This window comes from Mesoplodon densirostris, chromosome 1 (assembly GCF_025265405.1).
Source record: "Mesoplodon densirostris isolate mMesDen1 chromosome 1, mMesDen1 primary haplotype, whole genome shotgun sequence".
Lineage (NCBI taxonomy): Eukaryota > Metazoa > Chordata > Mammalia > Artiodactyla > Ziphiidae > Mesoplodon > Mesoplodon densirostris.
The window spans coordinates 153,207,721-153,233,947 of record NC_082661.1 but is presented as its reverse complement, the minus strand read 5'-3'; the positions used below and the strand labels follow the sequence as shown (position 1 = coordinate 153,233,947).

At 43.9% G+C, this 26,227-nt stretch overlaps 1 protein-coding gene across 1 annotated transcript; it reads right to left on the bottom strand.

The window, feature by feature from the left end:
* Positions 1 to 26,107, bottom strand: BEND4 (BEN domain containing 4). Its single transcript, XM_060091408.1, has 5 exons — positions 25,624 to 26,107; positions 17,651 to 18,217; positions 9,055 to 9,146; positions 3,834 to 4,074; positions 1 to 218 (listed from the first exon to the last, which is right to left on the bottom strand). Exons 1-5 carry the CDS (start codon positions 26,105 to 26,107, stop codon positions 1 to 3), a joined length of 1,602 nt encoding a protein of 533 aa, XP_059947391.1.
* Positions 26,108 to 26,227: the final 120 nt, after the last annotated feature.

Sequence of the window (26,227 nt, the reverse complement as noted above, 5' to 3'; positions counted from 1 at the left end):
CTAATCACCAGACCCATCCTGGGAATTTTTACTGAAGACTTCATCCTGGGAAGCCTGGTGATCGATCCCTTCATAAAATGAGCCTCCGTTGTGCAGGAAAGTCCCCACTGCCCGCCCCTGCCGAGCGTGACCCACAGCGTCACTGAACACTTTGTTTATCTGCTCCTCCGAGGGCATCCACCAGTCGGGGTTGGAGGTACAGTGCATCCTAATGAATTCTGTGGGAATACACACAACAGTAAAAAAAAAAAAAAAAAGAGAGAGAAAAACAGCTGGTTTTTGCAGCGAATGACAGGAAGGCTGCTTAAACTTTAACAAAAGCTCTATAAGGAAGGCTTTATGGGACATCCAATGTAATGCCATGATGATGTCACTTATTAGACCCAACTTACGCCATACACATTTTCTACTCAGGTGCAAAAGTAAAAATTACATAAGTGAGAGTGATCCCTCTAAGGCACGATTGCTATGAAAGGTAAATTTGATTTGCAAGGCGTGGTATGCACCATGCTTGGTAAGAAAAGTTAAGAGTACATTTCAAAACCCTGTTGTTAACATGCTCACACTTTTAGAGTGTTAACTATCTCCAGAAGCATAGCAAATATCATTAGATGGTATTCTTTAACCAGCTACTGATTTGTAGATTAAGTGCAAAAAAATAAAATCTCAATGAGTAAGAAACTGCCTAAGTTTTGGTTCAGAAGAGGTTTTCACATTCTTAAAATGTTACTATAGGCTATACTTTATTTCTCTAATTGTGATATCTATAAGTGTACTGACAAATATTTTTTAGATGACTTTTCCTCTAAATATTTAATATCACCAGAAAGCAATTAGCGTGCCTGGAAGAAAGAATATATAACAAGTAGCTCAGACTCCAATGAAACAAACTCCCTTGGGTTGAGCTCATATTAACCCTTCCTCTATTTTCTCAGGGAGTCAGGGGACATGTATAGTTCCTACACAGCTATTGTAATATGGACATCTGTAAACTGAAATGAGCATTCTGGAAAAAGTTCTACTGAAATGAGCATTCTGGAAAAAGTTCTAAGTCAAACTGTGTTTTTTTTCACAGCTGACTGAAAGTTCAAGGTGACTGCCATTTACACACCATTTCTTCGCCAGCACTGCTTCCTCTACAAGACAGTGGTTCTGGTTGTAGGACTGGATTTGTCTGAAATTTATTTGTGAAATCCCGACCCTATTTGCCCATGGAAGCTGATGCTTTTAAGTACCTGGACCAGAAAAATCCCATGAACTGAACTATGCCCATCTTAGCAGAGACGCAGGAGCATCCCCTTCAACTCCATGCCTGAGGTGAGAGACTCATTCACCCCCACCTAAGTCCCAGCCCTAGTGGCCCTCCCTGGGGACACAACTGTGTTTATTCAGTTCCTCGCCCTGGAAAACTGTCAGGAACCAGATGGCTTATGCTGGGGTACAGGCCTAGGAAACACAGAAGGATGCTTTTCAAACCTAGGTCATGGTCATTATAATGCTGAGCAGAGAGAAAGCAGGTATTCTGGGACCACTAGTGCTCAAATATCTAGTTCTCTCCCTATTATTTTCCTTGTATTCACATCTATTCATTATGTCCTCAAATCATCTCCAGCCAAGCTATCAACTCCAGAATTCAGGCATTCTGTTTTCTATTCCTCTCTGTCTTCCTCAAGTTCCCTACCTCATGTGTTCAGTAAGTATTCAATGACTGTTTAAGTAGTTTATCTCTATCCAGATTCCCCACTCTCATATGAACACAAAGAAATGAAAGACTCCAAGTATGCAGGAGAGGAAGTCAAGGCTAACTGCTGATGCTGCTGCAGCCCTGCCCCTCTAAGAACGTGCTGCTCTGTGACACCTCCCACCTCCTCCCCCTCCTCAGCGCCCGCTGCTGCAACAGGACTTCCCCTAACGTTGTGCCAGACTACTACAGGCTAAAAGTAGAGCTCATTGCGTTACACGGATAGGAAGCATCCTCACATCATTGACCCCCCTTCCTTCTGGGGTCAAGCCACCCTGGGGACAGGCCAGCCTAGAATTTGATTTCATTCCCCAAATGCTTTCCATCCCTCAAGTGTCCAGCTGTCTGAGGCTTCCTTGGCCATTCTAATCTCGCTGACCACAAGGATGTCCACCCTGGGAGTCAGCAAGCATAAACCTGCAGGAAGGGAATCCCATTTAGGTCACAGGAAGGCCCCAGGATTTCAGCCTTTGGGACAGACATAAATGCTCTAACCAGCTGCCCCGGACACCATCAGCAGTTCTTGCCTATGCATTCTCCACCCATGGGCGGGTGGAAGCCTGTGGGTCCTGCCCAGCTCTCCCTGCTGGGGAGTGCACATTCTGGTCAGGCAGCCTGGGCTGCATCGGTGTCACAGTGGGTCCCGCAGCACTGACACTAGTGCTTTGAGACGTATATTAATCCCTCAGTTTCACTGACTTGCTTGTTAAAATATCAATTGTTTAACAAGGACTTCTGGAAAGGGATACCTTAGTGGGGCCCCTTATCCTGATCCCCTTGTAAGCCTCAGGGCAACTTCCCGAGTGCTCGCGGAGCAGGCTCTCAGGACACCCGAGCTCACCACTGCCTCTGCTGCCTCCGTCTGCCCTGATGATGCTGGGGAATAAAGGAAACTATGGCTAGTTTGCTAAGACAGCCCCTGGAAATTTCCATCACCCAGTCACTCTGAGTAAGTAGAATCTTCAGACTGGCCAACAGGGGGTGCTCCAGCACACCTGTGCTGAGTTGATGCTGGTGTTTTCATTCTAGGTGGTTTTCTCAAGTCTAGGCCACCAGCATCAATCACCTGGGGTGGTCGTGAGGTACAGTAAATGTGTGCCTCCTCTGTCTTCACGCCAGACCCCCTGAATCAGAAGTTCAGGGTGGGTCTGGGGATCTCCACTACTAACAAATACTACACAGGCACCTTAGGCATGCGGACAGTCACTGTGGGCAGGCCCAGAGGGGTGTAGGAGTGAGTGTCCCTTCTGATGACTAAGGCCTTATCAGTGATAAGGTTTTTCACTGTGATTTCTTCACCAGGAAATATTCCGATCCCTGTCCAGAGTAAATCATTATTGTCTTTCCAACCAATAAAATCACTCTTGAACTGTATAGGTTAATATTTGAGCTATTTGATATGGATTTTTCAGGTGTGAATGCGCTTTTGTTGGCACTATAATGTTTCCACTTGTCTGTGTTTATTTATTTGCACCCACTGAATCAACCGTATACACCTCCTTACCCTCTGCCTGGCCTATCCATAGTGTGGATCAGCTACAAAGTAATCAGCTGTTAATGCTGCAGAAATGGTATTATCTGAGTAGTATTTTTTAATACAGAAACTTTAAAAAAACTGAACAGAATAAAATCTGAGTGGGCGAGAAATACTTTAGGCCTAAGGAAAATTAATTCTAAATAAATTTAAGGAGTTGGGGCAAGTATTCTTGAGAAGGTAGCTAGATTGGGGGAGGGCGTCATAGGCTGCAAATGAAATTGGGATAATTTTTGAGGTTCCTCGGCTTCTTTTCCTCTGTGCTTTCCCCAGTGCTCCAGTTTTGCTGGAGGTTGCCTTCCCGGGCAGCAAAGAAAATCTGAACTTAAAGCGTGAAACATGAGGTGCTATGCAGTGCTTATGTGCCATTAAGTGCTAAAGCAAATGGAGAATTTTTAAAGAACTTCTTGATACCAAGGAGATGGGCCACATGAAGCCTATAACGTCTCAGCGGAAAAAAACCAAAATACAGTAAAGGCTGAACACTTGCACGGGGGAGCCACAGCCAATGCGGTGAAATGAGATCACAGATGGACACTGAGTGGAAGGATGCAGTACCTCGGAGGCATGTTACTTTAACTGGATCCAGAGGGCGTCTTTCAGGACCTGTCTCTCCTGACTGCACTGACCTTTTCCTTTTCCCAAGGCCGCATGAGTACTTAAGCTCATCGGTTGTGAAAACAAATCTGATGAGGTATCGAAGGAGCCGCCTCCCGTCTTTCTTTGAAGAATTTACAGCCTCGTCCCACTGTTTGCTCGTTATGTAGACAGGATAGTTGTTCAACAGCTGCTTGCTTCCCTGGAAAAGCGAAATATTTTCTCATTACCTACTTAGCTGGCGAGCCAGCCAGCAGCACAGGCGATCTCCATTTCAAAGGCAAACATGCTTTTTAACCAAGTGGCTATACTGACAATGAACCAGGTACTGAAGAGCACAAGTAATTGCTCACACTCAGAACGGGGCACTTTTCAAATTACATTTGCATTTTCTATAACAAGAGCCAATGAGGTATAATGAACACCTTTGAAAGAGGAGCTATTTATAACTTGCATTTTAACAGGTAGGTTAAAATGTGTCAAGATCCAATGACAGGGAACACTATTTAAATATAACCTGTAACTTTCCTTTTCAGTCTATTAAACTATGCAAAAAATGACTTTGAAGAGTGTGATCAAACAGGTCTCTTCATCCTTTGGTTGGCGGTTAAGTACTTTTAGAAATGATGCTGGTGGGCTACTTTCATAAGGTATTTTTTTGTGTTTCATGCACCTAATATGATAGCCATTGTATTTCAGTGGAAACATTAAAAAGTGAATTTTAAAGAGGGGGAATCGTGGAAACAGAAAAAAATAATCACTAATAATAATGCAAAACAAGTTTCCTCAAATTATAGCTTCTGCAAATGCCACTATGTCAACTCAAGATTTTTCTTACTTTTCACCTTCATAATTTATGTCTGCTATAAAATTCCCAGGCTAAATAGTTGCAGTGGGACTAATTACAGGAATTTCTGTAACATTTATAAGCCATGTTTAGTCAATTGCACCTACACAACCATTATTTTAGTTCTGGTTGTCCATAAAATTCTACAGTCCAGGACAAATTAATTAACCCATGATCTCAGTTTTAATGTACTTCTTCCCCAGTAATTAAGGTGTACAAAATAAAGAAGGGAAACTCACTCAGTTTTACAACTCTGCAAATTTACTACAGGTTATAAATTTGGCACTATTTGGAACTGATAGCTTTTAATTTTAAATAGTGCTCTGTTCAGTTAAGCTCTGAGAAGGGCAAATGGTATAGGAGCCAATAGGAAAGAAAGAGGCGGCAGGTATGGTTATGAAACTGTGACTGAATTATACCCATGGAAACTCATCACCGCAGCATTCATACTCCCTTGAAATAGCTTGAGTGTGACTCTGTGTCCTTTTTAAGGGAAGCAGCTGAGGGAGGTGGTTTGTGGTTTGAATTTAGAGTCAGCCTGGGTTTGAACTAAATCTTTGTTCTGGGTTTTATTTGTTGTTTCTTGAGCAAATTACTTTAACTTGTTGGACCAAAGTTTCCCCATCTATAACATGGGGAGAACTAAATTATCATGGGTTTAAAATACGAGTACTCGGGAGCATAAACCGACCCTTGGCTCTGTGTACTATATATGATCAGAAGATGGGCGGGAGCCCAGAGGTTCCGAAGGGTCCTTCAGCCCAGGCTGCTGTTTCACGGCAGGAGGGGAGAGATGGACGGACGACTGGAGTGACGGGCTGTGCCGATGGAGAAGTGAGGATGAGAGATGTAAACCCAAGGTGGTCAGGCAACCAATCCACTGAGCCAGGGTACGGGGGACTGAGGAGTGAAGATGATTCCCAGGTGCAACGGGGGTGTCTTCCACAAAGACAAGGAACAGAAGGTTATGGCTGGGGGGAGGAGGAGGCAGACAGCAAGGAAGAACAGTGCCTGACATATACTAGGTGCAATGAACATCCATCCGGTGGGTGACTGATGCAGTAAATACTACCGCTGCTGGCACGGAGCAGACACTCAATACCGGTGGCTACAATGAAGAGTTTACTTTTCTTTTTTTTTTTTTTTGCGGTACGCGGGCCTCTCACTGTTGTGGCCTCTCCCATTGCGGAGCACAGGCTCCGGACGCGCAGGCTCAGCGGCCATGGCTCATGGGCCCAGCCGCTCCACGGCATGTGGGATCTTCCCAGACCGGGGCACGAACCTGTGTCCCCTGCATCGGCAGGCAGACTCTCTACCACTGCGCCACCAGGGAAGCCCTCTTACTTTTCTTTAAACTTCTGTGGTACTGGGACATTGAAGAGCTTCTACTGTGTATAAATTGGCAAAGTTAAAGAACTTTAAGGAGAGCACCGAAGACAAGAGGCCATTAAAAAGGGCTACTGAGGACAGAGGCCTTCCACCATCGTTAATTTGAAATCATCCTCTTGGTCATTGTCTCTGTAAGTACGCTTGTCAGCCTTACAAAAGGAGACTGTGCAGCTAGTTTTCAAACCTTTTATTTACCTAACACTGTATGTTTTAAAAACAGCTTTCCCTTGGGTGTGTGAGCTCATCTGGCAAGCCAGGATGCCCGTGGCTGTTTGGCCAAGAAGGTTAAATCCTCTCCCAAAGTCTCACAAGTCAGAAGGCACAGCTGGGAACCCTGTCCCCATATTCAGAGTTGCCCCTAAAACAAGAGCTGAGGCTACTTCAAGATGGGAGGTACTTGAGATGAGAGAGCTGGCAATCCAGGGAAGGTGCCCTCTCCAAGCTTGAAAGCATCCACTCCTACAGAAGAGCTCAACAGCTCTTCCAAAATGTAGAAATACCATTTGGAGGTCATTTTCAAGAAAGAAAGAAAGAAAGAAAGGGAAGGAGGGAGAGAGGAAGGAAGGAAGGAAGGAGGGAAGGGAGGGAGGGAGGGAGAGGGAGGGAAGGAAGGAGTAAGAGAGAAAGTCATTTATAGCCCCAAACAACTCAGACTGCTCTGTGTTGTGGATGAGGTTACCCATGCTGTTTCAGCACAGCTAACAGAAATCAAATGTGATTAAATAATGCTACTGAGAAGATGCTCATTTGCCTGAAATGACAATAAAAATAATATAGTAATAACGATGATGATGGGTAATAAAGGTTTAAATAGTCCTATCTGGAGGAAATGTAGATTTTTCCCTTATTTTTATATTTTTATAGAATTCTCTTCATATTAGCCACCAAAAGGGTATTGGTGACCTATACCAACTCTGACCTATTGTCAAGTCACTTTGAGCAAACCAATTTCAACAGCACTTATTTAATGTCTTCATAGAGTCATATCCAGATGGAAGACGGAGGTGTATATTAACTTTTAAGTAAATTCTGATTTAGTCTCATGAACAATGTGCTCTCTGAGCACAGAGGGGTGTGGCAATCAGGAAGAGCTTCTGGAAGAAGTGGGCTTTTCAGATGTGCTTTTTGTATAATAGAAATGTCAAGTTAAAAAATGTGGACCCGGGACTTCCCTGGTGGCGCAGTGGGTAGGACTCCAAGCTCCCAATGCAGGGGGCCTGGGTTCGATCCCTGGTCAGGGAACTAGATCCCACATGCATGCTGCAACTAAGGAGCCCACAAGGTACAACTAAGAAGCCTACCTGCCGCAGCTAAGACCCGGCACAACCAAATAAAATAAATAAATTTAAAAAAAGAAAAGGAACTGATTGGAAAGACTTTGGGTTTAAAAGAGGGGTCGGTTAAAAAAAAATAAATAAAAATGTGGACCCTATTTTAGGGAGCTAAGGATTTTAAGCATGTGACATTTATTTTGGATCTGTATTTTTCTTTCTTTCTTTTCCTTCCTCCCTCCCTCCCTCCCTCCCTTCCTTTCTTTCTTTCTGCGGTACGCGGGCCTCTCACTGCCGTGGCCTCTCCGGCTGCGGAGCACAGGCTCCGGACGCACAGGCTCAGCGGCCATGGCTCACAGGCCCAGCCGCTGCACGGCATGTGGGATCTTCCCGGACCGGGGCACGAACCCGTGTCCCCTGAATCGGCAGGCGGACTCTCAACCACTGCGCCACCAGGGAAGCCCTTGGATCTGTATTTTAGAAAAACAACTTTCCAGTGTGGAGCACGGAGAAGAAAGAATCTACTGCAACAGCCCAGGTGACATGTGACTGCGAATGAACTAGAGAGAAGAGACTGTTCAATGTGACTGTGAGGAATGAGGAAGAGGAAGAGTCTGTGATGCCTTGAAAGTTTCTGCCCAGGGCTGGTGCTGCTTTTATTGAAGAGGACACAGGAGTAACGATGGGTATTCAGAGGAGGCATCGTGAGTTCCACTGGTCAGGCAGTAGGACACAATGGTCTGGAGTTGAGTCCTGGGGACTGGGGTCTAGATCTAGGTTTGGGACTCGTCAATCCACACATGGTTGATGTTCAGAGAGTGTAACTGAGCAGAGAAAGGCAGTGGAGAGATGAAAGATCAAAGTCCAGAGAACAGTGATTGGAAAACTCCTTAAAGCTTAATAAGAAAGGGACGGGGAACCACAAGAGAGTCCTGACACAAAGCCCCAGAGAAAGGGAGCAGCTGGAGGAGGGGTGAGGCCCTGTGGATGACGGGGGCTGGAAAATGGGCCCCTGGACTGGACAACTGGGAGAGTAGCAGGCTGGGGGGCTCTTGCAGACCATTTGCTGCGTCATGGAGGTGGAGCTGGCTTACGGAGGCAGGGGAGGGCAAAGGAGAACTGAGAGTGGAGCAATGAATATACACCAGTCTTTCAAGTGTTTAATCACGGAGAAGAATGAGGTCTCCATTCAGCAAATGCCTTCGATGACATGCACTGGGGATGCCAATGGGGACGAGACCTGGGCCCGACCTGCAAGGAGCGGGATGTGTTGTGGTGTAGGATGAAGGTGCCGATAGGATGCTTCGGGTGATGGAAGGAGAAAGAAAAGATAATCATTGAGGGATGGAGGGAGAATCGAAGGAGGGCTGATTTTCAGGGTGGGAAGACTTGGAACAAACACTGGCTCTGCCTGAGGGAACGACAGGTGGGTTCTCTGTGCCAAAAGAATGGGGGGAGACTTGCCCACAGGATTTAAACTATTTCTTTTTCTCCCCCTCAGAGTACAGAGTTAAATCTTCATGATGCAGGATCTTTCTCCACAGGATATATACTCACCCATAAACCTCAGAGTCAAACATGTATTTTGCTAGCCAATCTGTTCTGGTATATATATACATGGGTAAACTACCAAGATGCTTCATCTTAAGGAAATTCCAAATGGAATGAGACCTACCTCGGCCGGCTGGTCGGCTGGCTGTGGGATCACAAGCTGGTTGTAGTGCTGAAGCACCGTCTTCAGGTAGTCTAAAACCGTCTGGCAGGGCACTGGGTAGAAGAAATTGCAACAATTGCACATTAGCTATTTTGTGCCGGGAAAATAAAAAGCTTTAAGGTTTAAAAAGATTTTTGATGCAAACTTCTAAAAAAAAGACTCATTTTCTAAAGGAAATAGAATCTTCTCTCATTTGACATCTGTAGTTATTTCAGTTTGTAAATATAGAACAGATGCTACGGTTCGGGGAGAATTTTTAGGCTCAGCACAGCTCACTGAAAACTTTTAAGTCAAACCTACTCTAAGATGAATTTGGGTTAATAATGATATCACACTGAACAACTCACAGAAGAGACATGTCTTCTTTGACTCAAGTTGTAACATTAGCACCCGATGGTACTTTTTAAATTAAAGTACTGAAAACTAATGTTTCACTGGTTTTGGATCAATGATATAATGCTCATTTGTAGTGCCATTCATTCCTAGTTCTTCAGCAAAGTAGTAAGCCATGCACTTTAGACCTGCTTCTTGACACAGACACACCTGACCACGTAGTTTTTCCGGTAAGTGTCTCACTTCTCCCCTCTCCAGAAACTCACCTGATCTGGTCCAATTCAGATTCGGTTATTATGTATTTCATTAACTGTTGCACTATATTTTGTGAGGCACAGTCTTACAGAATCTCTGAATAATCACAATAAAACTGAACAGATGTTAACTCAACATAGAGTTTGACATCTGTCTTGGCTGTGTGTGTTCTTAAGATGTTTTTGTCACATTGAAGAAAATAATAAATATTTAACCTAAACCCTAATTTTAAAGTATCACCACTGAGCTTTCTTCACTTCGTTTTTCTCAGCACTTTTTTTTTTAAGAGAGTAAACTGAAATTATCTTTATCCCCTGCTAATAGCTCTGGGTTTTTCAGGTGACATCAAATTGCAACATAAATCAAAAACTACATCAACATCCTTTTGAAGAATTTGAATGATAAGAAGTAGAAGTAGGTTAGGAAATTTTTCTTCTTGCCAAAAAATTTTTCTTAAATAACATCCTTATAGATTTGTGTCTTACAGACCTGTGTCATAGGTCACTCTTGTATAGTCACTTGAATATATATATATATATATATATACACATATATATATATTTTTTTGCAGTACGCGGGCCTCTCACTGCTGTGGCCTCTCCCGCTGTGGAGCACAGGCTCCGGACGCGCAGGCTCAGCGGCCATGGCTCACGGGCCCAGCCGCTCCACGGCATGTGGGATCTTCCCGGACCGGGGCACGAACCTGTGTCCCCTGCATGGGCAGGTGGACTCTCAACCACTGCGCCACCAGGAAAGCCCCATTTGAATATACTCTTCAAATTAAAGAAGCATTTTCGGGACAACCACAAGATTGTGCCTTCAACAAAAAGAAGGCACGTGTGTATCAGTTTCAAGTAGGACTTTTATTAAACCAAAGTTTAATAAAACCTGTCAAGTACCTCTAATTTCATCATCCTATTAAAAGACTAACCCACTTTAGAGCCCACCCTGATGTAACTAAACCCTGTGTTTTATTTATAATTCTGCCAGACCTTGCCCAAGTTCCTTTTAAGGGGCGCACTTACTGGCCAACAGTTCTATGTTCCGACAGACACTTTCACCCTGGGTATGGCTGAGCAGAGACTTTAAGTCACTGAGAGCTAGAAAATCCACTTTCTAAACCACACCATTTCTGCAAAGGTTTGCAGTGTTCACCAAAAAGTTTGAGCAAGTTAACTGAGTGACAAACAATAATTTCCCACATTACTAGAGTTCCACAAACAAACAGTCTAACCCACTTTGCTGATGCCAGTGAGTGAGAATGAATCTTCTGGCAATGGGCACCGATTACAGGAAAAAAGCAGAAGACTTGAGAAGCTAACGGAGACAGGAAACAAGTTTGCTGTTGAGTTCTGGCCTTTCATTAACTGTGTGGCCTCTGGGACTCCATTTAACTTCGTGTGTGAGTCCCTCCTACACATTGCTGAAAAGAAGGATCTCGGTAGCAGCAATGCAACTGTGTATATGTCACTGCTTTTCCAAGTGACATGTGAGAGGTATTACTCTGAATTTAGTTAGGAAGTTTTAGTAAAATTTGTAAATACTCACTGACTAAGATTTGAATGAAACTTCTTCTGATACTTTATCCATACTTTACATATGTTTAGGGAAAAAGTGTTTAAGTGAAGCACAAAAACGCTTACAAAACTGAATATTCAGTGTGACCTCAACCATGATAAAAGTAATTATGTGCACAGAGAAGAGATTGGAAATAAATAAACCAAAGTGTTAATAATTAAAAATGATTATATTTTGGTAACAGAATTAGGGCAGTTATTATTACCTTTATCCTTTATCATCCTTGTAAAAACCAGTTTAAAAAAATTTCTACAGTGGGTATGGATTATAACTACTTAGAAGTTGTTTGAAGAATGTCTACATGACTGTTATCTCCCCTTCCTTTGCTATATATGACCTTCAGTGTTGCCTGTATAGCCCTGGAAGGGTTTGGAGGACGACTCTCCCATCTCTACACCCCCAGTGTTTAGGCAGCAGTGCTAAGCCCTGAGCGATGCCGGCTGATGCACATGCGCTGGAAGAAATTGGAATTTCATGTGACTTTACTGGCTGTAAGGCTCTCCTGAAGGCAAGTGGGTCTTGTGGGTGGTATGTGGGCACAAGGCTGAAGGCCAGGAAGACCGAAGACAAGGCTCACATTTAGCTACTGAATTGACTCTGCACAGTTGGCAGCTGTACTGTCTGAGAGACACTTAAGTAAGGGCCTTCCAAGGAGAACTGCTCTGATTCTGTTTTTGCCCATATTAAGGGTGCTTGGGTCTCGAGTACCTAATTTTCCTGGCAGATCATTGCACTAACATCTTGATCAGTTTCTCTTCTTGTTCCTCAAGCATTATTTAATCTACTTTGCTATATAATTGCTTTTATTTTTTATTTTTTTAAAAAATGTGTGTGTTTATTTCCTATGCTGCAAGATTTTCTTTTTTTTTTTTTTGCGGTATGCGGGCCTCTCTCTGTTGTGGCCTCTCCCATTGCGGAGCACAGGCTCTGGACGCGCAGGCTCAGCGGCCATGGCTCACGGGCCCAGCCCGTGAAAGAACTCAATCCTTTATTGCTCTCTGTTCCTATCACTTGCTCTAGTTTTTTACTCAGAACATTCATTCTCCTTAGAACGCGCACATTAAGTATGATCAATGTGTTTCTCGGGACCAGAAGTCGACCTGAGCCTTCTCCCACAGGCATTTCTGGGCACGTGGGCTGGAGGGCGGCACGAGCACGGGTGAGCACTAGCACTACGACACTGCACTTACTCCAAGGGCTTTTTGTTCTTACAAAACTAGTTATCCAAAAACGGACACTGATTTATCTTTTTAAAATCTTCTTACGTAAAATATCCTTACTTAGGATCAGCACTTCGAACGTAATCTAAGGTTAATTCTCTAGTTTGTAGCCTCCTGAGTTAGTACAGTTGATCCTCATTACTTGCAGGTTCTGGATCTGCGAATTTGTCTACTGGCTAAAATGTATTTGTAATGGTCAAATCTGTATTTGGGGTGCTCTCGTGGTCACTGAGAAATCTGAATTTCTGGAATCACACACCCCCGGCTGAGGTTGAACAAGGTAACACGTGGCCTGCTCATTTCAGCCCTCATACGATAACAAGGGTTCTTTTCATGTCTTGTTTAGTGCCATGGTTTTTGCATTTTTGTGCTTTTTCTGCTTGGTGATTTCACTGTTTAAAAGGAGCCCCAGGGCTTCCCTGGTGCTGCAGTGGTTGAGAGTCCACCTGCCAATGCAGGGGACACGGGTTCATGCCCCGGTCTGGGAAGATCCCACATGCCGTGGAGCAGCTGGGCCCTTAAGCCATGGCCGCTGGGCCTGCGCGTCTGGAGCCTGTGCTCTGAAACGGGAGAGGCCACAGCAGTGAGAGGCCCGCATACCGCAAAAAAAAAAAAAATAAAAAAATGGAGTCCCAAACGGAGAGTTGAAGTGGTGTCTAAGTGTTCCTGAGCATAAGGCTGTGTGATGTGCTTCAAGGGGAAAATGCGTGTTAGATAAGCTTTGTTCAGGCTTGAGTCACAGCGTTGCTGGCTGTGAATTCAATGTTAACCAACTAATACTATATATTAAATAAGGGCTCGTTAAACAAAAACATACTTAAAACGAGGTTTTGTGATTGGCTGATGAAAATGTTGCAACCAGAGGCTCTCGGGAACCGAGGGCTGTATTTCCCCTCAGAGTAATGCCTTGCTGATTCAGTGCTCACAGTGACTTTACAGAATAGAACGACTGCGAATAATGAGAATCGACTACATTTTGTGGGTGGAAGAGGGTAATAAACTAGCTCTGGAGTCAAGAGGCTTCGATTCTAATCTGAGGTCTGCCACAGACTTTACCTGTCCAGGTTGCAACCTCTTTGTCTGTAAAATGGGAATATTAATTTGTGTTTGGAGTTATGAAGATAAATTGAGATGACCATAAATGTACTTTTTAGAAAGTTCTTTACTAATATCAACAATAAGTATATCTTTTCTATATTTGGCACTTAGAAAACTTCAAGGTATTTTTAATGTGTCATAATTATTTTACTTTGGAAGTTATTTTTAAAATTTTATTGAAGTATAGTTGATTTACAATGTTGTCTTAGTTTCAGGTGTACAGCACAGTGATTCAGTTTATATATATATATATATATTTTTTTTTCAGATTCTTTTCCCTTATAGCTTATTACAAAATATTGAGTACAGTTCCCTGTGCTACACAGTAGGTCCTCGCTGATTATCTATTTTATATATAGTAGTGTGGAAGTGATTTTTAAAATTACCATACAGTATTTTATATTCCTAACATCCACATTTTATCATATTTTTAAATCTCTGAACTTGGTGTTCAAAGAATAATTATAATGTGCAATTACGATTTGCAGTGTTTTCTTCTTCCTTAGTGGAACATCAAGTATTGGTGTGTCTTACATTCAATGGGGGCTTAAATTAGATGAAATATGGTATTTTATATCCACCCTCCCTTATGAGTTCTCTTCACCCAGTGCTGACTGTAAGCTTTCTGAATAAATGTGACTACTCTAACCTGACATCTTCTCCATAGAGAAGTTTGCCCATCACCATTCTTTTTTTTTTTTTCGGTACGCGGGCCTCCGTGGCATGTGGGATCTTCCTGGACTGGGGCACGAACCCGTGTCCTCTGCATCGGCAGGCGGACTCTCAACCACTGTGCCACCAGGGAAGCCCCACCATTCTTCTTTTAATAACCTCTCAGTTCTTTGTATTCCTGATCCAAATGTCTTCCTTTTGTGACTTTTTTTTCTTTTAACCTATTTTCACTTTCTTTTAAAAAATTTAAACTTTTAAACAGACTTTCTATTTTCTAGTGTGATAATCTAATGCAAAAGAAAATGTGCTAATGCTATTTCCTGGGATAAAATATTTAATTGCCTATATCTGCAGGTAACTCTGGAAAGTAAGTTAGACAGCATTTTCTAGAAGGGGCTTGTTTGCATGTAGTTGATAATCAATAAGACTTTGTTGAATGTTTCACAAATAATACAATAAACAAGGGCCCTCTCGGGTGGTGCCAGAAAGAATACCCCTCCCCAGTCTCTCCTTTCGGTGAGGGCTGTCCTTTCTTTTCCCCCTTTTACAGCTGCCCAAGTGAAAGCATTTTTTTCTGTAGACTAATATAATAGGCTCATTTCTTTTGAACTCTCAGTTCAAGAACTGCTCCCAGATATAAATGCTTTATTTCAGGGGAAAAAAGAAAAAGAAAGAAACTGGAATCTCAGAGTTGTTCAACAGCCTGACTCTGGAGAGAGAGGAAAGTGCCTGAGGAACACTGCCCCTGAATTGACCCACTGCAGGTGCCCCCATCATCTTGTTCACCTTATTTCCTCTGCTAACTGCTGCACGCTCCTCTCCCCTTTGTACTCATCTATCCTGCTTGGCTGTAAGAAGAGTGATCGTACAACATACGGGCAGATTCTACAGGAAGAAAGCCCCAGGTCCTTCTATGGAAATGTACGGCCTCTAGGATAACAGAGGCCTACTGGGATCATTGGGAAGCACGGATACTGCTTAGGGAAAATCGATCCCAAATCTCACAGGAAAGTTACTGCTTGCAAAATATTGTTGTTATGTGCAAAACTAGAGTATTATTGCTGTACTTTTCTTCATATGGATAAAAGTAACAGATTCCCCCTGGCCCTGCCCACACCAAAGGCATAGCTTGTAGAATGCCAAAGTGGATTCTTGGGTGATCACCCACAGTCTGGTTTGTTGTTTAGCCAAAGATGGAGGTTGGGAGGTGAGGAGGGTAAGAGGGCAGTTATGTCTCTCTTTGATTCAAGTTTTTCATCTCGAGGGGCACTTTCAACCTGACACCCAATACTAAGGTATTCCTAGGTAATGAATCCATGAGTTAAGTAATCACAAATAGCTAATCTTTCCTGCATTTCACACTATTTTTTTTCTATTCATAATTGACAAACTGATTTTCCTCTATATAGTTGAATTTCAGTATGAATTATTTAAAGCAATCATGACTCTCCACGTAGAATTGGTTCAAGTTCATGGAGGGGACTCTTTACAGTAACAGTGGTGGAATGTTTACAGTAACAGTGGTGATCATTAGCTTAATTTCAACAACTGTCATTCAATGTCTGACCATCAAGAGGACTCAAGAAATTGCAGGATTTTCGTCTTTCTGGGAAGCAGAGAAGGACAATGATTAGTGGCAGGCCAGCAATGAGTTATCCCTGACACAGACATTTCATCTGTACAGATTTAGGAAACAAGAGGTGGAGTGAACCCCAAATTCGCTTGGTAAGTTTACCAAGGACAGACGGCTCACCAAATATTTACGGTTAGGAATTAGGCAATAATACTCTGGACATTTGTGTCACCTGTCCTTGCACTCTGAAACTCTTCCCCAGAGTTCTGAATGGCTGATGTAAGGATCTGCAGTTGGCTGATCTCCAGGACACTATGTTCTCCCCTAATGAAAGAGGAGGAGTGGGGAGTAAGATGCAACATACCCTTTTGGGGGTAAAACCAATAGTTAACATGATTTATGAAACTGTGAAAGTTGTAAAATCCCAGTGTGTTAGCTGCACCCATATCTCTTTGACTTGGAGAAACCAGTAGTGCTCTGGTTCCACTGCATTCTTCTGGGTCCTGCCAGTCTCTGCTGCAGTCAGATCCTGCCTGGCAGGGAAAATGCCAAGACTCTGCATCTAACCCCAGGGCTCAAACGTAACAACAGAGAATGGATTTACTTCACCTCCTGCTTCTCTCCCACAACTGCACTCAATCTAATTCCAAAACATTCTGAGCCAAACCTCAGCTCTATTTGGGCAATTCTCTTAAATGAAAGGACAGAAGGAAAATAAATTTCTGATTTGGCAATTCTAATAAGCAAATGGGTAACTTTCTTCAACACTTCCTTCTTTTTACATCAGCTGCCAAATTGGGTGGTACAAAGACATTGAGTTAGGAAAAGAACATAATTTCTATTTCTATTTATGGATCAGCCTTAAAATTTTTAAATATGTTATGTATGCTTTATTTTGAACATATTAGTATGTAAGTATATGTATGTAAATAACCAATGAATGTGTACATTGGTAGATACATGCTCAAAAATTTTTATCAAGGGGCTGCATGATTATAAAGGTCTTAATGTCTTTTATAAGCCACAGACATGCAGGAATGACCTCAAAGATATAGGCAAAATCAGGAGCTTTCCAAATAGGGAAAAAAATGGCTTTGCAACCCAGAGAAGATCTTGCCATAAAGATGACTTTACTACTCTGCAGATCTAGTGTCTCTGCGAGGCGGTAAAATGCCTCGTGTTTAGCCAGGAGCACAACTAGTTTGTGACAAGCTTAATAACTGGTCTGTTTTTGAGCTATTCCTTTTAGTTTACAGTTGCATATTAACTTTAAGGGGGAGTTTGCATGCTATAAAGAGACCATGCCTGTTGAAACTTAACAAGACGGGAGAAATTAGTGGAATAGAAGAGACCATTTGTTCTCTGAGCCCTGCCTCTGTAGGTATCATTTCATTTTAATTTCTATCATGGACTAATAAAACACATATATCAAAGTCTTTAAAAATACAAAAGCCATTTTAAAGGACCAGGGTCACTTTTTGCAGAAAATTCAAGCTCACAGCACCTGGCCTATTTCAATCTCATGGCACTACATCTAGGAATCACTTTTGTATCCGTGGAGACATCTTTTAATTGGACCATAGTTTTCAGGCCTACACCCCAGAAGACTGTGGCTTAAACACAGGACAAGGCTAGTGGCTCATCTTGAAATTTCTGTTTGGCACTGGTAGGCTAAAACTGTGCACGCCCGTTTTTCTAACTTTTCTACATCGCCGGCCCAAACAACAACAAAAAGCCACACATACATGCACGCATGAATACATACATGCAGATGGGACACTGGAAAGGAATGAGTTACAGGTGGGTTGCAAGTAACAGGGCAGGGTACCTGGGATGCTCTCTAACTTTCTTCTGAGCTCTTCATTTTCTTGTTGCAGTGAAACCACCTCCTGCTCCAGCTCTTGGCATCGAGGACAGTAGCCCTCCTCTTCCTCCTCTTCTTCTTCCTCAGGCAGTGTAGAAGAGGATGGGTGACCGTGGGATTCGGATGTCGCCGGGGAGGTCCAGCCACCTAGTGTGTGCACGGGGGACGTTGCTAGAGGATCCACATCCGCCAGGTGGCCATACTCACTGACTGAGGAGGTGTTTGCAGTCGGAAAGCTCCCAGAGAGCAGGTAATTTTGTAGGGAGTCAGTGAAAACCCTCAAGAAGGCAGAAGTCTGTTGTTTCCTTTGCATATATTGCATCTCTATGTCTACATTGTCTGAGGTCTGACTGTGGACCCCTTTGCCAACAGGGCACTGCTCCTGTCTTTCAGTGTAACTTGAGCCTTCCTGCTTTACGCAAGAAATCATGGACTGAGAATGGCTGGAGTCCAGAAGCTTTCCTCCACAATTTAAGAGGCTAAGGACTCGGCTGCATTGTTGAGCAAAGGCGTCCAAGATCATACGACTCTCTGAAATACAAGAGAAGACACATCAGAGACTGACAGCCAAGACAAGGGACAAGTAAGGTCCTCGATCTAGAGTTTAACATTAAAAAATGTCAAAAACATGGACTTCTACTCTCTGCTACACACACAGGTGACATGGTGAATCCACTTCTAATAGGATGCATAGCTTCCGGCTGCTCTGTGACTGGTGGGGTGCCTGATGAGCTACCCCTAACTTGACTCTGGGAAATGGCTGGACTGCGAGACTGGGGCACCGGATGGAGACTCCCTCTCCGTGGCATTAACCGGCCTGCACAGGTCTGAACTAACACCTTTGGCTTCATTAATATCCTCACTCTAATGAATCGAGCCAGCCCTGCAGACTCAACTCCTCATTGACAGGAGGGCTTACAGCAATCATTACGTCTATTTCTGGAGTGCCCTCATGCCCTTGCTATTAATCAGCTGATACAATCCCTGCTGAGAGTACGTTGCTCCCAGATGCAAAATGGAGAAGAACGATAAGTCTTTTTGAAGAGCTCACTAAACGTCTACGGTAAAATAAAGAGTGGGCCTACAAGGCAAATGATGAGGAGCCCCGAAGCAAGACTGTGTCATCCAACATCTGTGTTCACCATTCTTTTACTTTATCTGCTAACTTAGATTTCTTGTCAAGGCCAGTGTTTAGCTTGATCTATAGCAGCAGCATCTGAAAAGCAACAGTGCCTCTTCTCAGGGCTTCTCCCACCAAATCTTTTAAATGGTATGTGCCGAGAGTGCCAGTTAGTTTCCACAAATGTATTCTAAAGCACATTAACTGTCAATCAGTGGAAAGCAAAAAGCAAACAGAAAACAATCAGTTCACTTCAAAAAGAAAGAAAGAAAAAATCCAATGTCGTGAAAATGTGATTTAATGTTGTCAGTCTAAGGGGCTTGAAAATTCACCCTAAATGTAAACGTCACAAGAATATTGTCTTCTTTCTGGACCACCACCCAGAATGCGCTATTTATATCAATAAATACCCACAGAGAGAGAGATAACTTTTTTAGGGCTTATATAGAGCTATCAGGGTACCTCTCATTTCCTCTCCCACCCTACGCGGAGTAATGGAAACAAACAAAATATTGTAGATTCTAGATGCCGATATCCGTTGTTTATGATAGAAATGTAGCTAGTCACTTGCTGTCTCTGGAAATGTTGACTAGCTGTATTTTTTTCTGAGAGAAAAAAAAAAACCTTGAAAAGTGAAAAGTGGTGAGATGCTTGAGGGCTTCTATGGGGACAACAAACTAAATAGCTGTGATTAAGAAATTGATTTCTCTAGAAAACCCAGGATGATGACCAGTGAAACCAACCTTCAGAAACCTCCAGGTGGTACTTCATCCTCTACTTTGTTTTTTCTTACTATTCTTCCTGAAGTAACTAAGATATCAGGGGAAGGGGGTACAAGTCTCCTATTTCACTTATTTAATAAGAATATACATAAAGCCCAGAGCATATAGGAAGCACCTCTCATATCTCCCAAATCTATAAAATGCTCCCATTCCTAAATCTCTCAGGAAAAATGACAAGTCAGAACACAGAGGCCAGTTCTTTTCAGTTCAGGAGAGATTTATAGACTGTATATTCCATGAGTGGACAGGGGTTTGAGGGCCAGCACAGAATCTCAAGAAATATTTACTGAATACATGTGGGGACTCTTATAAATAAATAGAGTATCTTAGTTTACAGCATTTGTACCCTTACCCTGAATCCCACAAGTATTAGGCACAGGCCTATTTTTTACATGATTATTTTGAGTACTAAAGAAAGAACAAGATGCCAGGTACAGTTTTAGGCTAGAGCTGATTGATGGGCTGGAAACTTGGCTGAAGTAGCAGCCAAGATAAAGTCGGCTTGCTGCCTTGGAGAAAAAGGGATGTGGATATGGGAAGGATATTTCGCACACCGAACACTGGAAGTGATGATGACTCTGCCCCCAGCCAGGTGGAAAGGAATAATTGAGCTCATGATTTGAACCAAAACTTAATAGAGAAAGACTTCAAATAATTGGGTATTATATCTTACAATGACCAAAACCGAATAAACAAGAAAATAAACAGTTGAACCATACAAGTGGGGAGGTTTAGGATGCTGCATTCTCATTTCTTTACTCCTGGCTTTTTGTTCTTTTATTAGTAAAATCAAAGGATGATATTGATTGGGGATTCTCAATTCTAGCACACTAGCAGTTTTCATTCATTTAATCCTATAATCCTATTCTAGATCTAAAGTTGTATTTACTGTTTGCATTTTAATCAGAATAGTCCCAATTGATTTACAGCCTATACACCTATAACATAACCTTGATGAAAGGAACAAAATATGAAAGGAAAGGCTAAAACAGAATTGCCTAGAAAGAACTGCTCGAATGTATTTGTCCAATGTCCTAAGGAGCTCAGTTGTTTTAATCATATTGATAAATCACGTTAGGGTATAGATTTTAAGGGAAAAAAAAATCTGATGTAGAGACAAGCATGATTTGTTTTCTTAACTGAAGGATAAACTCGTAACATGCTGAGAAAAAAATCATTATGTAATATACTACATTATGAAGATAATGTATTAAAGTGCACTCAGAATATCAGAGAATAGTTACAATCATAAAACTGTTCTTGCCTGCAGTTTTTTCAAATGCTTCATTCTGAATTTGTTCTCAGAACTGATATACGTAAAAATGCCAACTGTAGCCCTAAAGCTGAATTCTCTTCTTTTCACTACCTTATATTTGAATAGTATTTTATGTCAATACACTGAAGAGTATGATGAAAAATATTACTATTATACTTGGTGGGAAATGGCAAATCTTTACACTTAACACATATTGCAGCCAGCAATGCTTCAGCTTTCCATACAGAATATAATTAGAACACAAGTACTGTGTGATGTCCATTATTGCTAAGAAATGGAGAAAAGTTCTGTTTTCATATGAACACGATTGAATGGCCAATGATCCACGATTCTTAACTGAGCAAAGTGTGAACATGTATTTTGAAATTTTTAAACTCTTCCCCCGCTAGGCACAGAATGTTCCAGTCAAGTGATGGCAAGGAAGTACAAAGTCAACAGTTTATAGAGAGGCTTTAAAACGACCTAGTTTATTCCTAACTTCTTTAAAATTAAACACCGTAAAATGTTAATAAATCACAATCACAAAGCACTCTAAAATGACCACATCTCTCTAATTTATTTTGCTTTATTGTGCAATCTGTTGGGATCTAATATCATGTTGCAAATTGTGCCTAGTCTGATTCCAGAATCCGAACCCATGTTATTTTTGTAATTAAAAAATTCATTTCTAGAATTTCTTCAGATTTTAAGTGGTTTAATCCATCCTAAATCTGATAAGTGAAGAAGAGGGATGGGAACTCAGCAATGAAACACAGGCTCCCTACTTTAACATCCTTCTTTGTAAGTAAAGCCTTGAATGGAATTTGCCCATCACAGCAGATCCCCAAGAGTATTCTGTTTCTATGAAGGAGATCACAGTAGTCAAGATTAGTGGTAATCTTTTGATTTTAGCCCACAAAGGGTGAAATATATTAATATTAAAAATGCAGAAGCAGAAAAAAATTTTTTGTGACCTATACTACCATGTATCCATATATTACATCTATCAAAGGATTTGCAACTAGTTCAAAATAGATAATTTCCTTAAAACATTAATATAACTTCTTTTTATGAGAGGACTTCGTGGCATAGAAAATAGAAGTTAGAAAATGAAAGCATCTTTGGAAGCATCACCCCTGTCTTAAATCAATGAACTACTGTATGTCTTTCAAAAAAATGCCATCCAATTTTTTTCCTAATGGCAAATATCAACACAGCAAAACAGGATGCAATTTTTCTAAATAAATAAATCAATGATGTGTCAAAAATTAACAGATGAGTTAATATACTCAGTGCTATCAAAACCAGATGGTGCTTCCTAATATTCATCCTGCTCAGTCAATCCCTGAATATTTTCTGGACCATCGGTATATAAAATAGGATGCTGCTATTTGTGATGGCAAACAAAAGCAATCATGCCTGCCAAGCACATACTATAACAGGCAGCATTTCAGCTCTGCTAGACAGAAAGTAATTAGAATGCTTTTAATGTCCAAAAGAATGATGCTGATAGGCTGCCACAGATGTGTAGATTTATGAATATTTATATGGTGGTTTATAGCTGACACTTTTATCAGTTGAAGAAGATAAAATATCTGCCTGACTCAAAAGCTTGACAGTCAGGTTAATAAAATCTCATTAAAGAGAATGACCTATGCAATTATATAGGATTTATTGTAATTCATTTTTGATTGTACTCTGCTTAAAGATGCAATTTCCCATTTCCTGATGCCAAATTTAGGCTGCATATCAAGATCTACGTGGGTTTTAACTCTAAGCCTCCCACAGAGGAAAAATATGCTTTTAGAACCATGGCATATTACCGCTTTTAAGGAAAATTATACTCTTCAGGAGATTTTATAAGAATGTTGAAAAATCTATTTTAATCATGTATTTCTCCTCTCAATGGTTTATGGTCCTTAATGGCAAATAAGGTTCACTTCAACCCTTTCATCTTTTCACTGCATTTTCTCTGGACACTCAGTTATCTCTCTTCCATCCTTGACTCATTTCATCTCATCGACATTTTGACTATTTTCAGTTTATGAGGTAGCCTGAGACCCTGCAGTACCACTGTTGTGAGGGTGCAACAAGCAAATCCACCCCTACCCCTACCCCACCCAGTGTGCTAGGATGACTGTACACACATGCTTATTGGTTCAAAGTGGAACCACTAGTTCCTCAAAGAGCCAATCAGCTCTTCAGGTGACTGTCCCTCTGATGGCCACTCACATCACTGTGCCTGTTAAGAGATGGCTTTGTCCCCCAATGATTAATAGTATGACCACAATTCATGATGTCTAGTACTATGGTCTTTTTTTTTTGCCCCTGACCATTTTCCTCACTGCATGGCAGAAACCTACCATTCAATTCCCATCTTTCCAACAAGCACATGGCATCCTGTTCTTGGGGCTATCTAGCCTACCTCTCTATGACCTCTCTTAAAAAAAAAAAACAAAAACAGCAGCAGCACTGAAAATAAAAGGAAATAAGAAACATAGGGAGTTGGAGGGACATCAAAAAGCCCCTTTCCGGGCTTCCCTGGTGGCGCAGTGGTTGGGAGTCCGCCTGCCGATGCAGGGGACGCGGGTTCGTGCCCCGATCCCGGAGTGTCCCACATGCCGCGGAGCGGCTGGGCCCGCGAGCCATGGCCGCGGAGCCTGTGTGTCCGGAGCCTGTGCTCCGCAGCGGGAGAGGCCGCAGCAGTGAGAGGCCCGCGTACAGCAAAAAAAAAAAAAAAAAAAAAAAAAAAAAAAAAAGCCCCTTTCCACTCCTTAAATTCAGTGATATGATTTGCACCTGGGGACAGAGACAAACTAAACAGGATGTTAGAAGAAACACTGAAAGAGGACATTCACAACAAGGTAAGAAGGAAACAACAACAAAAACTCCTTATGGATAAAAGAGTGGGGAAACTGCCAGAGTAGAAGGCACCATGGAAAGGATAGCAAGTGACTGGTGCAGAAAAAAGAAATACAGGAAAAATAGTAGGGAAAAAGCAAGGTTAAAACTATGGATGAAAATGGAAATGAGAAGGGGCAGATTTATACTGTATTAATCAAAGTAAAAGACAGAAAGAAAGACAGTCAGCAAAGACTGAAAGGAGAAAGCAGGATGAGATTAAAGACTGAACTGGGCAGATAAAGAGGGGGAAAACCCCAATGAACATGGTGGCACTGAGGCTGTGCAAAGGAGTAAGCAAAATATAGAATGTGGAAAAAGGACCCAAACTTCTGAACAATGTAAAGATAAAGGAAGATAAAGCAGAGCCGGGAAATAAACAAGGAGTAAACAACAAGTAGTATATAAGAAAACCAGACCCCAAGCCCAGAAAGCACACAAACCTCACTAAGAAGGGGGGAAAACAGAAGAAAAACGAGGAAAGTGAAACTAGGCTAGCCTCACAATGAACATAAAGCACAACGGAATTAAAATACAGGAAATAAACCACACCTCACAAACAATAAGGATATCCACATAAAAACCTCGCCAACATCTCCCAGCCAGTGAGGGATGTGACAGAGCAAGTCTTCACTATAACCTGTAATTAGATTTTCTTTCTCAAAACCAATCTTTCTTGTGTCAAAATATTGACAAACAACAGAACATGAGCTTAGGCATCTATAACGCATTTCAAGACAATGCTCCTATTTTCATTAGGAAAAAAGGAAGCCGTGGATTCACTGATATGCAGGATTTGGGGGGCTCCAAAGTGCCGTAAAGGCCTGAGCAGGAACTTTTCGTTCTGAGCGGCGGGATACACGGGGCTGCGCGTCCTCGGGTAGCAGAGAGCACACTTGGGCGCAGGCCCCAGGCTGTGACCTCTCCACCAGCCCGTCGCCCTCCCCGCCGCCGGGCTGGAGAGCCGGCTTTCCTCAGCAGTCGCGTACCTTGGGGTGGGTGCTCCCCGAAAGGCAGTCATTTCTGCGGGGCCCGGGACCCCGCGGTGCAGCAGCGCCCACCCGGCGGGGCCCAGAGCGCCCGGGGTTCTCGGGGCTGGGGGGAGGGGCGGGAGGTCTCCGTCCCTGAAGTTGCGGCCGCCGGGGCGAGCGCCAGTTCCACCCGCGTGGCTGCTGCAGAGGAGCCCCGCGTCCTGCACACACCGGCGGGGACTCTGGGGTGGCAGGGGGAAGGGGGGCAGGGAGAGGCAGAGACAGCGCGCGCTCGCCCGGAAAAAAGCAGGAAAGCAGCCCTAGGGCCAGCCGCGTGACCGCGACAGAGTGAGCGAGAAGAAGAGGACCAAAGGGCAAATGAGAAGGGAAGGAAGAACAAACGGAGAGAGGCAGATAAAGGGAAGAAGCAGAAGGAGAAAGTGAAGCAGCGGAGGGGAAAGGGAGGGCGTCCCCGAGAACCGCCAGAGTAGCGCCCGCTTCTCCCCGCGCCACCGCCGCTGTCACCCCACGGTGTCCCGCCCCCACTCCCCGCCCGCGCGCCGCCCCCGCCCCGCCGATCGCCCCTGCCGCGCTCCCCAGGCGCCGAGCGGGACGCGAGCGGCGGAGCCACCTGTTAAGAGGCGCGCGCTCCATCGGAAGCCCCGGACGCGGCGGCGGTGAACCTCCCTCCAGAAGTTGCTGCCGGCGCGTAGAGGCCTCGGGGGTGCGCTCGGACGTCCCGATGCTCCCTCAGCCGGCTCTGGGCGCCTCCCGCTCTCCCCTCCCACCCACCCCCCCGCTGGGCTGGGCGCGCGGGAGGCTCTCCTCGTTCCCCGGTTTCTCCTTCCCGGGTCCCACCCCTCCCCCAACCCGTGGCGGGACGGAAAGTTGCTCCCGAGAGTTGGTACCTGCGCTGAGCTCCAGGCTGGCGCCGTTGCCGCCCGCGCTGCTGCTGCCCGCGGCGGCTGCCGCCGGGCCCGAGCCGTACCTGACGACGGCGGCGAAAGATGAGGACGACGACGCGGCGGGGGCCGCGGGCGGCGGCGCTGGGGTCCTCAGGTGGCCCTGGGACGCGGCGGGAGTGCAGGACGGAGACGACGACGAGGCGGCGGCGGCGGCCCGGCCGGGCCCGGGTGGGTAAGAGCTCTGCGCCTGGAACTGCTGCGGTGGCGGCGGCGGCTCGCTGCTGCTGATGGAGACCGCGGCTTGCGGCGCGAAGGCCGGCGGGGGCGGCCGCACGTGCGGCAGCTCCACCAGGGTGGGTCGCTCGTAGCGCTTGGCCAGCGCCGGTCTCTTGCTGGGGAATGTCTTGAGGACGCTGTAGGGGCCGCGCTGCTTGTAGATTTTGGGGACGCTGGGCCCCTCTTCCGCCGGCTGCATCTCCTCCTCCATTCTGCGCCTCTGGGCAGGTCCCGGGTCGCACGCCCCTTCCGCGCCCGGCGCCGGGCTCCGAGGGTGCCTCTGCCGCCCGCCGAACGGCTCTGCCCGAGTGCGCGCGCGTGGAAGGGTGGC